The following is a 13,078-nucleotide window of genomic DNA, read 5'->3' as shown; positions in this document are numbered from 1 at the left end:
GCCTCGCCGTCGCTAGGTGAGGCTCGCCTTTGCTAGTGGCCGGCGGGGCGAGCCTTGCCGGTGGCCGGCAAGGGCCGACCTCGCCGGCCCTCGCCTCCCGGCCGGCCGGTTAGCACCGGCCGAGGAAGAAGAAGATAGGAAGAAAAAAATTCAAAAATTTAAAAATTATTAAAAATCGTTCGCCGGCCAACCAATTTTGGCCGGATAGACTGAATTGGCACAATTGTAATAGGTTTAGGACTTTTTGGTAATTCTCCCCAATGTAGGATGGTTAGAGATTGTGGTGTGCCATTGATGGTCATGTCAATCAAAGATATTTTTTTTCATTTTTGGGTGTCAACAAGAAGGTAATAAAATTTATGATCAATTACAATCAATCATGATATACATAATCAATGGAGATATGTGCTCATATACACATTTGGGTCATGGAGAATCAAATAAGATATGAAAAATCTCCCAAATATATATTTCTAACATCTAGAAGAAGTCAACTATAGTTTAAAAAGAATATTCCAAAAAAAAAAATGCCTAGGTGGATTATTGAAATGGTTCGGTGTGCTCAAGAGAGAACTCATTGACTCATGCAATCTGCACGGCAACAAGTTGACGTGGTTGTTATGTGTTGCCATGGCTTCCAAGCAAGCCACATGATGACAGAATGTTGTAACCGATGTTAGTCATTATTGAAGAAGAGAATGATACAAAATACAATGTGCTCTTCAGGCATGCTTAATCTCTCAAATATATATTTCTAACATCTAGAAGAAGTCAACTATAATTTTTAAAAAAAAAATTCCAAAAAAAAAGCCTAGGTGGATTGTTGAAATGGTTCAGTGTGCTCAAGAGAGAACTCATTGACTCATGCAAGTTGCATGGCAACAAGCTAACGTGGTTGTTATGTGTTGCCATGGTTTCCATGCAGGCTACATGATGTTAGTCATTATTGAAAAAGAGAATGACACAAAATGCAATGTGTTCTTCAGGCATGCTTCGAGTGTGCAATTTGGTGCAATGTGCACGCCAAATTTCATCATAATCGCTTCGCTTTGATAATAAGATAAGAATATGCAAAAGAGAGTATTGTATAACTTTTATATATTTGCGTGTTCTAATAAAAGTACATGAGACAATATGAGATGATTATTTAAGGTATTAAAATATTCTGATATCAATTATAATCAATTAGGATAAATACAATAAATGGAGATTTATGTACAATTTTGAGAGTTATGGAGGATCAAAGAGAACACAGAAAATCTGCTATATATATTTCTAACATCCTCCAAATTTCAATTCCCATTTGTGCAGGAATTTTTCTACTTTTTAGCTTTATGAACTATTCTTTCTTTAAATTTAAAAATGAGAAATATTTTAATTATAATTTTTTTTTTAATTACAAGTGACGATGTTTTTTTTTTTTTTTAAAGGAGGGGAATATCTCAAGAACTTAATTTTTATGTGAACAAGAGTAGATGAAATTTTTCTAAAATTGTTCACAAAATTGTTTTCATCTCTTCTCATTCCCCTTCTTTGAAACAAAGCATAGACAAATATTTAAGAAGGAGATGCTTTCTTCCAATTTCTTTGGAAGGGCACCGTGTGACATTCCTGAATTAACTCACTTGAGATATTATTTACGCTGACTCGATTTATATTGAGTCTCACAATTGTATCCTTTTGACATACATGTGGACACTTTCCCTATATATTATATCCTGGCAGTGCTCTCACCCGAGGACACTTAACATTAGAGTTTTAATACTAAACTTGTCGTTACATCAAAAGGTGTTTTTATGAATTAATTCTAGTTTTCACACACACACACACACACACACACACACACACACACACACACACACACACACACATGTGAGCTTGAAAATGTCGATTATCCAAGAGAGTTGTCGATTTCATTGTTGTCGATACAAGCTTGTTATCGATTTTGAGGCTAATAATTGACTATCTAGTAACCATAGGCTATTTTGGACAATTTCCTTTGCTGTTTGGCAATCTTCAAAGATGTTTATTGGATTGCCTAAGGAGAAGAATGAATTTAGAGTCTATTTTAATTACTTTGTGTCTTGTCAAGTTTCATTAGTGAGTCTTACGTGTGTTGTAGTTTTCAAAGAGTTAAAGTGCAAGTCTCTAGATATTTTAATGCATTTTCTAGTTCTTTAGGTCATTATTATTCCTTTTTAGTTCCTATGTCTTTAATTAATTAGGTAGTTTCTTGTGTTCAATGTCTAGTCCATTTTCTATGTAATTATACCTCTATATAATGAGGCGAATTCTCAAATATAAGACAGTAAATTTTGAGTATATGAACATTTGAGATCTTCCTCTATGTGAGCAAATATTTTTGGAGAATGGATTGCTCTTGATTTTTGTATCCTGGGAAGTGGATTCTTCCTCGATGGTGAGCCAAAGAAGCACTATATCCTCGGCCGGTGGTTTTTGTATACGTCTTGGTAGTGAGCTTCTTCAATCCTGAAGTCTTGTAATCTAAGTTGGTGATTTCTGCAGGCCTTGGTGGTGAGCTTCGTCTATCTAAAATCTTGATCCTCGATTGGTGATACGTCCTGTAAGCATTAATTGTAATCATATTCTATCCCTCATTTCGTAACTATTTATCAACATTCATCCCTCATACACTCACCCACCTTCAATTATCACTCAAAGCAACTCTGGCTCATCCTGCCACTGCATTAGGTGCATAATAATTAATATATTTTAGTTGACTCATAACTCATTAACTTAATTTTTTTAGTAAAAATGGGTCCTATCAACAGGTTCAAATTTAGGCTCCTTCTTGACGATCTCCTGAAAGAAGGTATCGAGCTTTTGTTTGCCTTTCTAACATATGACCCTTTCTCGGTTCTCACGAGGGATTACTGGCCCTTGTGGAGGCCCCTGCAACATCACCGGCCATGGCCGACACCCTACTAGCGATTGGGCAACAACCACAAGTAGGGGCTAGCTAGCCCTTCGACCTGTATTTTTCTTTTTAGTTTTAGCCCTATTTTTTTTTTCTTTTTAAGTTTGTTTTATAAAATAAAAAAAAAGGAAAAATGAATTTAAAAAAGAAAAAAAAAAAAATACAAAGGACGAAAATGCCCTTGATCAGCCAATGAGATTGGATCATTCTTTAAGACTTACGTGGCCACTTTCAATTCTTATTTGAGAAAATAAGGGCATTTTATGCCCCTATTTGAAACAAAGTTCACTTTATGCTCTCATTTAAGAAATTGAGAGCACTTCAAGCCTTTATTTAAAATTTTCTAATCAATCAATAATATGCACATTCAAGAGAGATACATGCACGATCTTAAGAGTTAAGAATAATCAAGCAAAATATAAATTCAACTATAGTTTGAAGAACAGAATAAAAAGAAAATGCTCGCGTAGATTGTGGGGATGGCTCAATGTGCTGAAGAGAGAACCTACTGACTTGTGAGGCTACACAATAACAAGCTGACATGGTTATTGCGTAGATAACGTCGCAACAATGTTGAAAATTGACTTGGATGTTAGTAGTAATTGAAAGGGAATGACACGAGATGTGAGGTATGTTTTGGATATGCTTCGAGTGTACATCAAGTGCAATGTGAACCTAGTTCAAGCAAAATTTCCTTAAAATTGCTTCCTTATGATAATAAAATAAGAATTAAAAATTGGAATATCATAATTAATTGGGATAGATACTATGTACAATTTTGAGAGATATGGAGAAGCGAGGAAAATATGAAAAATCTCTCAAATATATCTTTGTACCTTTCAAATTTGAATTTCCATTTGTGTTGGAATTTTTCTGCTTTTTGCCTTTCCGAATGATTCTTTCTTTAAACCACCCGTGGTGGCGGCTTAGTGGTTAAGTGCAGATTCCTTTCGGGAGAGGTCTTGAGTTCGAATCGCTGCGTCGTCTACCTTGCGAGAAAGGAACCCACGACTTACTTACTCGGGCAGCAAAGGTGATGGTGGCTCTACTTTGCTCCTCCAGGGTTTATATAGAGGTTCCCTTGGTACCAAAAAAAAAAAAATTCTTTCTTTAATTGGCAAAAAAAAAAGAATAATTCTTTCTTTAATTTTTTTAAAAGAATAAAATTTAATCTTAAAAAATCAAAAGCAGTGTCATACATTCATATGTTCAAAATATTTCGAGCCAAGTGAGCTTGGTTAGATTCTATTTGTGAATATCACGATTACTCCTCGCCCCACAAAGTGATGCAAGTATGACAATAATGCTTTTATCTCATCTTTCAAATGCGTAGTCCGAATCCATCCTCACATACTCATGTCACACTTCCAAGGTGCAGTGGCAGTAGGGGAGTCAAAAACCAAATCGAACTGAAAACTGAACCAAATCGATTTGAAAAATTTGGTTTTTTCGGTTCAGTTTTTATACGATTTGATTCTTATTAAAAATCGAAATATTTTTTTATTGATTCGGTTTTTATTGGTTACTGATAAACTAATAAAAGCTTATTTCTTGAAAATACAACAGAAAAAAAAAAAAAAAAAAAAAACAAATGCAAAAACCAAAAACTAAAAGTTGAAAACAAAAAACCGAAAAAGTCTAACTGAACCGAACCAAAATTTCGGCTCGATTTGCATTCAGTTCTCTTCAGAAGTTTTTCTTAACGGTTCGGTTCAATTTTTCAAAAATTCGAACCAAACCGAATTGTTGACACTCCTAAGTGGACCGTGGCAAGTAACAATGGGCCGATTACCACCATAGTCATTAAAAAAAGAAAAAAATATTCATGTATGTATATTTGGCAACATTCCAAATAATCTCCCTACCTATATACCGAAAATTCAAAAGAAAAATTCAAAACATAAAAAATTAATTTTTTTTTTTTTTTTCTCTTTCGTCGCCACATACTTTATGACCACCCGGCAGTGGTAGGTTAGGCAACAGGCCAACTTTCCAATCTGTCCCGCAGAGAGAGAGGGAGAGAGAGAAATCGAATTTGCATTTCCATTTTCCGCAAAAGTCCAGGCTTCCCATGCTGGGGTCAACATGCCGGTGGTCTCTGTCAAAATCCCAGAAAACTACACTCCACACTACCCCGACCCACCCGCGTGACCTGCGAACGATGCTCCACATGGCCGTCCTCCTCCCTCCTGCAGCGCGCCCTTCTCTCTCTATCTCCCCATCATTATCCTCTGCATGATGAATGCCTTTTCGCGCAGCCCGACAATGATGGCGTCTCTCCCCCTCTATTCGCTCGGATCCCCATGACGTTCGCTCGCTTTCTCGTGTGTGTCTCTTTTCCAGCTGACTGAACCGCGGCTTTGGATAGTCTTCGCGACGACGACGAAAGACGGTGCGCGCCCTTCGACCGCGAAGAAAAACGAGGCGGGGGGTCGCTGGTGCGTTCGTTACTCGCTCCGTGATGCTCGGGGACGCGTTCTGAGAGGAGAAACGTTCGCGGGGGGCGCTCTCGTTTCGTGGGGTTTTTGTTTCTCTCTCTTTTTGAGTGCTTCTCTTGAAGGGTTTTGGTGGGTGTGAGGAGTTTGGCGTGATACGGCGGGAGTCATGTCTCAATCCAAGTGGGACGCTGAGAAAATGTGAGTGCTCCACGCGTTTGTTCGGCTCCGTTTGTTTTCTGCCTTCCTTTCTTGCTCGGGCTTCGGTTTCTGGGTTCTGCGCCGTCGCTTTGCTTGCATGCCGTGCCGTCCACTCGTCTCCAGAGCAGCTTCGCTTCGCGGCCGCTCGCTTGCGGAGGTTGTCGTAGCGCCGGTCGTTTTTCATGTCCTCGTTTTCTGATTTCTTGTTCTTGGTGATCGTCGTGTTAATGGCGTGGTGAGAGGGTTCCGTTCGTTTTGGCAGATTTTTGGGTCTCGAGTTTGTCCTTTGTTCTTCGGTTTTTGTCTCGTATCTTTTGAAGTTTTTGAACCATTTTGAAACATGCCATTTCTACTGCACTTGCTGACTACCGTCATTTGGGCGTTGAAAAGGGTGATTTCATTCATTGTTTGGCTTGCGTAGAGAGAGAGACAATAGAGATTCTCTTGCCTTATCAAGATCACTAAAAGGACCGAGGGCTGTTTCTTTCTTTTTGCCCCCTTTTCGGTGATTTCCTTCTTGAACAAGTCACGCTGAATAAGAAGAACGAGAAAAATGCTATTGCTTTAATTGGTGGAAATTTAATTTGTTTTACTCTCTGCATGTTCTTGGAGATCTACTGTTGCTGTCGTTTGTTATTGAGTTGTTGTCATTCAGACTGCCTCTGTTTTCCATTGTAGAAGTCATGGAGCTCTTCCTGTTTCTGTGGCAGGTTAGACGTCTATGTCTACGATTACTTTGTTAAAAGAAACTTACATGCTACCGCGCAGAAATTTCTAGCTGAAAGGAAGATCTCGACACACCCTATCGGTGAGTTCAATGTACTTGTTGCGGGCGCCTTAAAAATCATTCACAACAAGATCACCTATTAGGAAAGAGTTATGGTTGGAAACTATTCTTAGCTTGAATATGCTAAATCCTATCATTAATTACACAGTTAACTTTTGATGCTCATAAATTATCTGTTCCAGCTATAGATGCACCCGGTGGTTTTCTGTTTGAGTGGTGGTCTGTCTTCTGGGATATATATATGGCGAGGGTTCACGAGAAACGCTCCAACACTGCTACATCCTATGCCGAGGTGCAAACTCCATTCCTCGTATAGCATAATGAGTTCCCAATTTTGGGTCTCTGTTCGTGTTATTCTAGGATTTGTGTAATGTAGAATACACAGAAATTGATCCATCCCATATGCATTGTCTCCCGTTTAACTGCAAAGCATTTAATTGCAAAGTAGATCAATTCTGGATTTTGCTTGTATAAAAACATGAGATTGGGTTTGCATGCATCCTTGATAGTTGTTATAGTTCCTTCTCCAAAATGTATGTACCCGCATCTGGAACTGTTAACATTTTACCATGCTATTGGGTACATAATACTCTTGTTTTACTCCCCTCCACTGGAATGGTTTGTTTATTAGCTTGTAACCCATATGCTTCTCGTTGAAAATTTAGAAAAATGCAAAAAAAACCTCTTCGAAGAACTTTGACTATTTTTAAATTATCATTACTTCATGCGAACACGACACCGCCATTAATGAAGTGTGGTGGACTTGTGGTTAGTAGATGCATTGCCTAGACTGAATTCCTCAGCAGCCATCTGACCTGAAACTCCTATGGTGCCAATAGAAGCCTGCAAAGACAAGGACAGGTCTCACAAATCCTTTGTACATCTCTTTGGCCTTCCCAAGATCCTCAGTCATATTGAGTTTGCTGGATTGACTTGACTGATCACCCTGTGGTTCACAGACCATTTTTCTTTTCCCCGCATTCCCTGTCTGAAGCAGGGTAATTGCAACATATATACTAGAGTGACATGATACATAACATAGAAGATAATCTTGTGTGAGTTGTATGACATCCTACTTTTGCATGCGTTGGGAAGATGAGTGGATGAAACTTCAAAAGGCTAATTCCTGGGGTTAGAGTGGTAACTGCCCACAAGTCCTTGCTAGAGGGTGTTCTAGAACCCTTGCTGCAGAGGTTATCCAAGATGATCTTTTCCTTGCTAGGCGAATTTGGTAGACTGTTCGCCTGATATGCTTAGTAGCTTAAATGTGGTATAACTAATACTATGGATGACATGTCCCATCTGGTTCATCTTTAACTACTGTTTAGGGACAGAATCAGAATCAATTTGGCTTTAACCATTGGCTGAAATCTTGGATGCAGTCATATCATCCTTCCAGTCAACTACAGTTGCAGCAGCAATTGATGCCCCAAGCACAACCGACGACATCTGTCTATGATTTAGAAAGCAGAATATTAAGGACGCTTCTCCAAAAGCAGAGTCTAGGTTTTGGAATAGATCAGATGAATAATACGGGTGATGTACTTGCTAATGTTCAGCCTACAGCACGGATTGGTTATCCTGTACTTCCCTGTGGTAATGTGGATGTCCCATTGCAGGTGCTATTATCTTTCTGTACTAGCAATTAGGCCATCTAAGAAATGTTCGATTTGTGCCTTTTTATGAGGTTTATTATTTACCTAAGACACTTGCTGACAGTTATTTATATTCTCTGTTAAAACAGCAACAGGAGTATCCACAGAGCTCACTTTTGAACCATCAATATCGAAATTCTAGTATTCCTATCCTGTGCCCAAATAGAGTTATCTCTTCAGGAGGTCCAAATGCTGATGGCAGCTGGCCAATGACTTTCAAGGAAAATTACCAGGTCAGCCAGTGAGTGATGTGGCAACAGTTCCTTGTCCTTCAAACTTCTGAGATTGCAATTATTTTCTTATCAAAAACAGATATATCATAGGTACATTTCTCCAAAACGTGTATTGACTCTGGAATACCGTTTTGTGCATATGTTCCGACATTAATTTTTAACTAAAGCTTTAGCTTCATCGTGCACACATTTGGATGATAGCCATCATTAAACTTGAAGATTATCATCATGAAATTAATTGTAAATCTAAATTGACATATATTGCAATTTATCTCATCAATTTTTTTTTTGTTCAATGTTTAAATTAAGGCTTTACAAAAAGAAGCTTCGCAAAAGAGAAAGCGGTCAGATTTAGCTCCATTCCCTGCAAAACATTTGAGGAGTGCGGATGCTTTTGGACTTTTTCCTCTTATATCCTCAACACCTCCTACCATGATGCTGGATGACAATATCTCTGTACCTTCTTTGCCACAAATTGGTCATTCCTCTTTGCCTTTGCCCATACCTGGCTCTGATGCTACAGGTCCAGTATTTTCAGCAACCAACAGATTGGTAAGCACCATACAGTATTATTTGTACTTTGCATTTGGATTTTATGTATCAAAATGGACTTCACATGATTGGTTTCATTTTGATATTGTGCTTCTATATAGCTGTACATAAATGATGTCTCGTTGTCCAAATCTTATCAAACAAGCTTACATCATAGAATAAAAATATTTGACTTGTCAGTGAAGAAGAAAAGGAGTGTGGATAATTTTATTCCATGTGATGGCGAACATGGTAGACAATATTATTCTTTTGAGAAAAGCAGTTGTTTCATGCAAGTTATTGTAAATTGCACTTGTATGGAAAAGAATGATGTGATGATATTGTGTAGGCTCAAATGAATGTGGTTTTGGATGCATCTTTGGCAGACAAAAACGAGTCTATCTCATGCTATGAAGATGTAGCCACTAGGGAAATGGTTATTAGCAAAGGTATGACAAATTACTGATTCCCTTGGCACTGTTTTTCCTCCTGACCATTCAATTGCTTGTACTAAATCTCTTGTAAAATGATGAGCCGCCTGAGGATTAATGTTCTACTTTGTTGGTTTAGGGTTCACTCTTACTGAATTCCAGAGTCTTCCTACTAGTCCAAATGATGTTGAATTTTGTCACTTCTCATACGATGGGAAACTGCTTGCAACTGGTGGACATGATAAGACGGTATGAAAATATTCAAGGGTTTCCTCTGAAATGAACGTGTCTATTGAGATAGTTCTCTCAATTGCACTGTCAAAATACAGTTGAATGTTGATTAAGGGATCTTTTAATTGGAACTTACCAAACAAAGGATATATGACTTGTTATGATCTTCAGGCAACATTCTGGTGTACCAGGTCGCTTAGATTGAAGTCAAAGCTTGAGGAGCATTCCCATTCAATTACAGATGCCCGCTTCAGTCCAAGAATGCCTCGGTTCGCTACTTCGTCAGCTGATAAAACTGTCAAAGTTTGGGATGCTGATAATGTCAGTCCGCATTTTGATTTTTTTTTCTCCTGCTGATATTAGTTTCATGAAGGCAGTCCCGACTTTTTTAGCATGTTAATGAACCATTCCCTACCAAACTACAGATGGCTTTTGATATTTGATGCTTATACCTGGGGAGCCGTGAGGAATCTGTTCATTCTCCTCTGATGGTAGTGAGCTATATTATCATCACTGCTGTTGATTTTGATTTCTTGAAGGTCACCAATAGTGTATGTTAGCTGGAATTCATCAAAAAGGTTCTAGCATTCAAAGAATAAATCCTCCTCCAATCCTTTTTGAGAGCATGTTCTGTTGATGATGAATCTATGATTCCTTCTTCAACAGGATATTCTGTGTTATTGTCTGTGACTTCACTGTTGATGACAAGACTGTAGAAATGCATGGAGTTTTTTAATCTTTTCATCACTTCAGATAATCCCCCTGTACAAAAGTAACATACTTTTCTGAAGCACTTCTGGTCAGTGGATTTCATGCTCTGCTTGTGGGTTGCATTTTCCTCTTTGTATTGAAGCAATTGAGACGAGTGTGCACATAATTCCATTTTACACATGTTGATGATGTTTAAAATGTCAATTTGCAGCCTGACTATTCCCTTCGAACTTTTACTGGACATTCTTTTGCCGCTATGTCCCTGGACTTCCATCCATGGAAAGATGATCTCATCTGCTCCTGTGATAACAACATTGAGATCCGGTATTGGAGCATCAAGAGTGGCCGCTGTGTGGGGATTATCAAGGTTAAGTATCGGTGCTTTTGTTTCTGACAAAATTGTATGACAAAGCTTATGCATTCTCAGGCTGAAATTGTATAAAAATCTCCCCATTATGTAGGGCGGTTCAAGCCTTATGAGATTTCAACCTCGGGCTGGAAGGTTTCTTGCAGCTGCTGCAAAGAATGTTGTTTCAATACTTGATGTGGAGACTCAAGTTTGTAGGATGAAATTGCAGGTCATTTCCAATTTGCTCAGTCTTCATAATTGGAGTTAATATCTCGGCACTAATTAAGATGATGGGGAAACTGTGCTAATACATGTTGGATGTTGATGTGTGAGGTTTTTGTATTTGATAAAGATGGTATTCTTTGCTTATTATTTTTCTATGGACATATTGTCCATGTGGGTTTTACAGGAGGAAATTTTACTGCTGGCAGCTAATAGGACAGTATTGTCCATGCAATTTCTTTTCCGTGGCGAATTGGTGTAAATCATTTTATAACCTTGTTTAATCAAACTTACTATTTTTCTGTATCCTTTCCCTTGACCGCAGGTAGCTTATGCTTAACTAAAAGAGCAAGTTTAGGTTATTTCCGTATTCACAACTTGTGAGAAATTTCTTCAGTTGACTGCTCTTGGACCTTCAAATGTACCGCATTATAAATAGATGTCAGTGAGTGTCTTCATTTTCCATGAACAAGCTGTCATATGATTATGTATCCATGGTTTGAACTTCATGACTATTAACATCTTCCAGAAAGATTCAATGTACCCCATCAACCCTTGAGATACTCCAGTGAGGCATATGGACTCATTTTGGGGCAATGAGTAGAAGTTGAAGTGATAAACTGTGTATATGTGGGTGCAATTTTTGGATTCTTCATCCAAGAATGGACATGACTTGTTGGACCAATCATCCCTTAACCAAAAACTCAATGATGTCCAAAAAACTCAATGAAATTTTATGTCAGGATTCACCGAGGTGACCCTTTGATTAATATTCTTGTACGAATGGACGCAATAGGAGAATGTAATGAGTGTGGTCATTTGGTTTATGCTCTGCAACAGTTTTTGTTTTTGGTTTGGGCCATGCTGGACGATACTTGCTGAGAACTTTTACCAGTTAGAAGTTCAAGTAATTGATAGCCAACATGATGATGTTACTGCAGGGTCATGAAGGCACTGTCAATACCATCTGCTGGGATTCTACCGGCGAGCATTTGGCATCTGTGAGTGATGATTTGGTTAAAGTATGGAAAATTGGCTCAAGTGGCAATGCAGAATGTGTTAATGAGTTGATCTCTGCTGGGAACAAGTCCCATGCATGCGTCTTTCATCCCTTTCACCCGTCTGCAGCAATCATCGGCTGTTCTGAGGCAAGTCATTGCTCTTTGTTCTTTTCCACTTCATTAGCTAGTTGTAACGGCCGTGTAACATGTGGACTCTCCAATACAAGCAACGCACAGTGTGCATGTGTACTTGGTAGGCCCTGCAAAATACTTCCTACAATTCAGCTTCTTTGTCCGGGTGATGATTGTTTTTCTGATGTGGAGTCATTGTTATCAGAATCTGGAGCTCTGGGATATTGCTGAGAACAAGAAAGTGATGCTCCATGCGCATAACAAGCCGATATCTTGCCTAGCTGCATCAAGTGTCAATGGTCTTATTGCTTCCGCTAGTCGCGATAAGTGCATCAAAATTTGGAAGTGAGGTGATCATTCCTTGTTTCCTTCTTTTTTGGGTTGGTTATACACATATATATACCAGTTTTTTCAATTATACTATGCCACTGTGGGAAAAGCTCTTTTTAATGGGTTTTGGCTTTACCCTTTTCTCTTGAAGGGCTTGCATATAGCATAGTTTGCCCCTGTTGCAAAAATCTAAAAGCTTGCATATAGTAAAGTGCAGTATGCAAAGAGTAGGTTTTGTGATATACATCAACTTCAGTGAGAAACCTTTCTTCTCGTTTCTTGGTTAATCTTGGAAACACTATGATATGATATATACACAACACATTCCCATGCATCATGTTTCGTTACTTGTGAAATGACTTTTATCTCCTCGGGGTCGATGAGTTATGGAGCGCGAAGTTGAATGTGAGTGAGATTGGATGAATACAGACTCTCCCAAGCGTTTTCAAGTAGATGATTATTATTATTTTATTTTTTATGAAGGACAGGAGCTCCGTGTATTCGTATAACCATATATGAATTAGTACTATCTCAGAAATGGGCTGCTACATATACGAAAAATTTACCTGTGTGCGCTTTGTTACTACTGTACCTTTTGCAAATATTAAGTATGCCAAGTGAAGTCAATGAGTTAAAGAAACAATGCATTGACTAGAGTCTAGGTCTTGAAATGCTCTGAAATATCATGTAACTAACCTAGAAAAAATTACGCAGACGAACAGAGCAAGTGGAACATTTCGGTGTGACAAAGGCCTAAAGATTGACATGCTGCTTGACAGCATTTATAGCATTACATGCATGCATGTCATCATACTAATAAAATCACAATTAAACTGTTTCAAACAGAGGAAATCAGCGCCATTTTTGTACGTTGAACTTCATAGTACGAGT

The 13,078-nt window shown here is 38.4% G+C and overlaps 1 protein-coding gene across 1 annotated transcript; it reads left to right on the top strand.

The window, feature by feature from the left end:
* Positions 1-4,997: 4,997 nt before the first annotated feature.
* On the top strand, positions 4,998-12,521 carry LOC104438480 (transcriptional corepressor LEUNIG). Its single transcript, XM_010051640.3, has 13 exons — positions 4,998-5,574; positions 6,285-6,382; positions 6,544-6,653; positions 7,744-7,980; positions 8,106-8,249; positions 8,559-8,801; positions 9,130-9,229; positions 9,351-9,460; positions 9,614-9,763; positions 10,365-10,520; positions 10,615-10,731; positions 11,666-11,872; positions 12,063-12,521. The coding sequence occupies exons 1-13, from the start codon at positions 5,543-5,545 to the stop codon at positions 12,204-12,206; spliced, it is 1,848 nt and encodes a 615-aa protein (XP_010049942.2). The 5' UTR covers positions 4,998-5,542; the 3' UTR covers positions 12,207-12,521.
* The last annotated feature ends 557 nt before the right edge of the window (positions 12,522-13,078 follow it).

The sequence above is a fragment of the Eucalyptus grandis genome, chromosome 3 (assembly GCF_016545825.1).
Source record: "Eucalyptus grandis isolate ANBG69807.140 chromosome 3, ASM1654582v1, whole genome shotgun sequence".
NCBI lineage: Eukaryota > Viridiplantae > Streptophyta > Magnoliopsida > Myrtales > Myrtaceae > Eucalyptus > Eucalyptus grandis.
This window is presented reverse-complemented; position numbering and strand designations above follow the sequence as displayed.